At 35.9% G+C, this 4,557-nt stretch overlaps 1 protein-coding gene across 1 annotated transcript; it reads right to left on the reverse strand.

The window, feature by feature from the left end:
- Positions 1–651: 651 nt before the first annotated feature.
- On the reverse strand, positions 652–4,265 carry LOC145222596 (chymotrypsinogen A-like). The gene is made up of 9 exons (XM_080088751.1): positions 4,094–4,265; positions 3,761–3,871; positions 3,349–3,410; positions 2,862–3,019; positions 2,403–2,495; positions 1,957–2,111; positions 1,250–1,407; positions 881–1,022; positions 652–695 (listed from the first exon to the last, which is right to left on the reverse strand). Exons 1-9 carry the CDS (start codon positions 4,263–4,265, stop codon positions 652–654), a joined length of 1,095 nt encoding a protein of 364 aa, XP_079944877.1.
- Positions 4,266–4,557: the final 292 nt, after the last annotated feature.

Here is a 4,557-nt window from a genome sequence, read left to right on the forward strand (position 1 = left end):
ACAACGGTCTTTTTTCAAAACATATTACAATCCAATTTCATTTGCGTCAAGTAAGTTTTTAAATAGTCTTTGTTTGATTACAGAATACAGATATGACTAGAAATTAATGTGTTTAATATTTATTAGCGGGCCTATACAGAAATGTATTCCTACTTCACCACTATTGTTTAAAAATACTTTCGAATTAAAACGGAAAAAAATAACACTTACAAGAATTTCCCCTTCGTAAATTGCCAAGCTTGTTGAAATGCATCGCGTAGGGTTGGAATTGTCAAGAAACCGAACTTCGATGAGCTGTAAATAAAGTCGTAAAGTTGTGTAAACGAAGTCAAAATAGGTAATTTGCATATTAAAACGAATAGCTGGACATGATGAGGTATATGTCTTTACTTAATGTCAACATTGCGGTTTGCGCTTTGTTTACGTTAACATCCTTGCTGTAAGGGTTTTAGGTTTTGCTCAAAAACTCACCGAATTTACGGAAGCCAAAATTGTCCACTTACAAATGCTACTGGGAAGTGTGAAACCTTCAATCAATAGTGAAGAGAAGTTGCCGGTTTGATTAGTTAATATTATGGGCCCACCACAGTTTGCTATAAAAAAGTTTGTAACAATCAACTAAAAATGTTTCACAAAAAATTAAAACTAACACTAAATGTTTTTCCACTCACCATACTTTTCATAAAAAACTTGAGCTGTAAAGCAAAAGAAATTTGTAAAAGACGTAAAAAATTCATTTTATTCATCACAAAATCGTAATTAATATTTATTAAACAAAGCAACAGGTCAGAAATAACTTCTTGTCCAACGACTTTTATTAATTCAGCAAACGGTTTGCATTGGGCCCCTTGTTTCAATAAATTGGTTACATTTATTTTACCTTCTTGTATCCAGTCATGAAACCACGGAACTCTTACATACACTCCAGGAAAATTTGTACCGCATCTGTAACCCCATGATGTTACTCCCATTAAATACCAAGTGTTTCCGATATAACAGGTTAGTGGACCTCCCGAATCTCCCTAAAAACACGAATTAAAAAAACGCCTTTATTGTACAAAGTACTCAAATCTTTCGATCAGAAATTGTTTATGTAAGTTTATATACTTAGCTGAGATAAATCAACGGTTTGATCGGCTCTTAGTCGACAAAACAATTTGAGACAACAATTAAATCATTTAAAATTATTCTCTTGTCAATATGTCTGACAACAACAACAGAGCATTCATACAATCATACTGCAACTTACATGGCAAGGACCAACTCCTCCAGTTTCAACGTCACCAGCACATATGTTGCTATTGAAAACGGTGGTTCCAATCGTGTTGTACATTTGATTGCATTTCTCGTTTTCCACTATTGGAAGCCTGACTTGGTACAATGAATCGGAATTTTCACCGCGCCATTCTGTTATCAATAAAATAGATTTCGAACAAAGTCAACAACTGCTTTTGTTTTATAAGGTATTGAAAAGAATGTTTGTATTCATTGGTGCACTGCCTGATTTATTTCTTGCGTAAACTCAACAACCTATAGTCTTATGACATATGACGTGTACTTGTACATTAAAAATCAAATAAGTGAGTAAATTTCTGACAAATTAAATGACCGATGTAATGCAATAGAGTTTGCAATTTAATTTTTTTTTAATGCACCTGCCTCAAAGTAGGGGCTATTAAAGTGGACACCAAGCCCATCGCGAGACTGCTTGCAAAAAAGGCTTGTGAAAACAGTTTGAAATAGCTTGAATATGGTGTTCACAGTCGTTCTCACAGGGTATAAAAAATATGAAAAACGGCAAGAAGGTTGAACTGCTGTGTTGCACACCTAATCTAAAAAACGTTGTCACGCGAAGTCATTAACACATGGAAACAACAAGCAAATTGGCACACGTCGCCTAAAAGATCTCTGCCATATATCATCGATAAACCTAATTCAAAACCTTAACAATTTTACCTATATCTCCCCATCCTGTAGACACGCATATTGTTCCCGCGCGAACATAGAAATCAGATGTGTTTGTGGGGACGCAGATTGGTCGTATGGTGTCGCCAAATGTCAATAACGTGCTTAGCCTCAGTAAGGCAATATCAGAGCCTAGAAATGGGTTTCTGCAAAAAAGTATACATTATTCGGCGATTTGGACACTAAAAAGCGAATTATAGATCAAAAAATAACTTTACTATGAGCAGGATTATAGAACTGCTTACCAACACTGAAAAATAAAGACTGTTTTTGGCATCAAGAAAATGCTTTTTGTAATGCATTAAAACCTGCTTGACAACACTGAAAAGCAAAGACTATTTTTTTGGCATCTAAAAAATGATCGTTTTGTAATAAGTTTCCTAATAGTTTTGAATACATTTAGTTTGTTAAACAAAACATAACATGCACAGACTTACGACCCATCCGGATGAATCGCTATATAGTCAGCATGTATCGGAACTTCGTCAGAAGAACCAAAAGCTTCATGGCGTCCAGCAATAACGTACACACTGAAATAAAAAGTTGATGATTTATGAAAGACTAATAGAAACCTAACAGAATTTAAAAATAGCAAAAGGGGGCGGAGAGCTATTGGCAAACAGACAAGCCTCCTGATAATAACTTTGGCTCGCTGGCTTGGAAAGGTTTCTGAACCCTAAAGTAGACAAACAGAAGGATCAGTGAATAGAGAAAGGGTTAGTCAACAGAGAGTTGCATATCATGCGGAACAATTGTTGAAGTTGGTGAATGAAAAAATCCCGAGAAATCTTGCGGACTTGCCCACAAGTGAAACAAACGCCAACCTTTATTGTATAAAATCTTCGACAATAAACAAAAAAATCAGGTGAACAGATATGTAAAAAGGTTAGCCTTACGTGCTTAAAAAGTCAACGCAATGTGCAGCTGTCACCACCCATCTTTCATTGATGATAGAACCTCCACAAAACGATGTGCCACCAGGATAGAATGCTAATGCAACCTGCCAAGGCCAGCTGCCGGGTTTGGCTTCATTTCCACCGACAATACGAGGGTCCTAAATTAAAATGGAAGTTGCGTTTAAAGAAATGACCATGTGTTGGTTAGTGAATAATAATTTGCGTTGTTATTTGGCTTTGATTCGTTAAACATTTCAATTTTCTTACAAATCATCATTTCAGCATATTTGACAAAACCTATAGGTGCAATAGTGAAATTCTAAGTTTTACAAATTTAATTACGTAAACCGCCAATTTCGGCAAAGCATGCAGAGATGGATGAAGTAAACAACGTTTTTTGTCTAGTCTAGCCATTATTGAAATAACAGCCTCTCGAATTTCAATAGGACGTGAAGGCCTATTCGATAATCTGAAAGCCAAAACTTACCCAAGTAAAATGAGGAGCCACCGAAGGTTTTCCGCATTCTGACAAGTTCATGGTGGTGTGCGCTGAAAATAAATAAGCAAACATTTCTTAGGGGAACGGTGCCATATGCATTTTCCCTTTTGGTAACAAATTTTGTTTTCAAATTCGTTAAATTTAACGAATTTTTGTTTCGAAATATGTGGGAGCAAACGAAAAACAAACATAACTGTCACTGTGTACAGCGAAATACGTAGCAACTTCTTGCTGCAAGAATCAATAAGTTAAACAAATGTATAATAATGCAAGTGCTAAAGTTTAGGAACGATTCTACAGCATTGCTGTAACAGAAAGAAAACTAAGCAACCTCTACGATATATCAGTTCCGTTCCCGTTTAACGGTCAGAGAACTTATTAAACTCGTTGAATTGCTTACCACATTCAATTTCGTCACTGTTGTCCATACAATCGTTCACCAAGTCGCAGTGTTTTGTTTCAGAAATGCAACTACCGTTCCAGCAGGTGTACTCATCCAGGCTACAACGGTCTAAAAAAGCACAAGCAATCTAAAGATCACTGTCAACTTGGTTACAATTAACACATGTACATGTAAATAATTTTGCCTCACAGGCAGTTGAGCAAAATGATGTGTTAAATTTACTTTTAAAAAAAGATTTGTCTTCTTGAAAACAGTAATATTACCAATATTACAAACTTTACTATGTCAACGTTACTGCAAGTTTTACATTAAAAGTACGTTAGCTCTTACCCGTCGTATGCCAGGAGATGTTAAAACCACGATGCTCACTGTAAATGGTGTAATTGCTCGATACAAAGTGAACGGTGACTGTATTGTTGAAAGCTGTGAAGTTTTTAGGGCTTGTTGTTCCACAAAACTTTCTTCCAGTGACTGTAAGAAAACAAACGTCGCTTGACAACATATAGCATTAGGAGAAAAGGATTAATTCGAATTACACACCGTGTTAATGGCCAGCATAGATAAGAAGACTGGCGTCTTATAATTAATGCTTCAAAGTGTTTTAAACTGTGTGCACTATTCATGGGCATGAAGTTGAATAAAGCAGTACGGCTTTAACTAAAGTCCAGTAAACCTCGGTTAAACGGGGTCGGTTAATCCAGATCTTCGCCTAATTCAGACAACTTGAGCGGTCCGTTATTAACCGAGGTTTACTGTATTTATTACATTTTAGAATAGCTTAATAAAGACATTAC

This window comes from Phallusia mammillata, chromosome 4 (genome assembly GCF_965637545.1).
Source record: "Phallusia mammillata chromosome 4, kaPhaMamm4.hap1.1, whole genome shotgun sequence".
In the NCBI taxonomy this organism is placed as follows: domain Eukaryota; kingdom Metazoa; phylum Chordata; class Ascidiacea; order Phlebobranchia; family Ascidiidae; genus Phallusia; species Phallusia mammillata.

What these genes read in the sequence shown, in the direction of transcription:
- LOC145222596 (XM_080088751.1), bottom strand. Translation starts at nt 4,265, where the DNA reads ATGTTGTCAAGCGACGTTTGTTTTCTTACAGTCACTGGAAGAAAGTTT. An exon ending in CATCTCCTGGCATACGACGG is followed by an intron (nt 3,872 to 4,093) that starts GTAAGAGCTAAC and finishes GTGCTTTTTTAG; the next exon opens with ACCGTTGTAGCCTGGATGAG. An exon ending in TGCGTTGACTTTTTAAGCAC is followed by an intron (nt 2,496 to 2,861) that starts GTAAGGCTAACC and finishes TTTTTATTTCAG; the next exon opens with TGTGTACGTTATTGCTGGAC.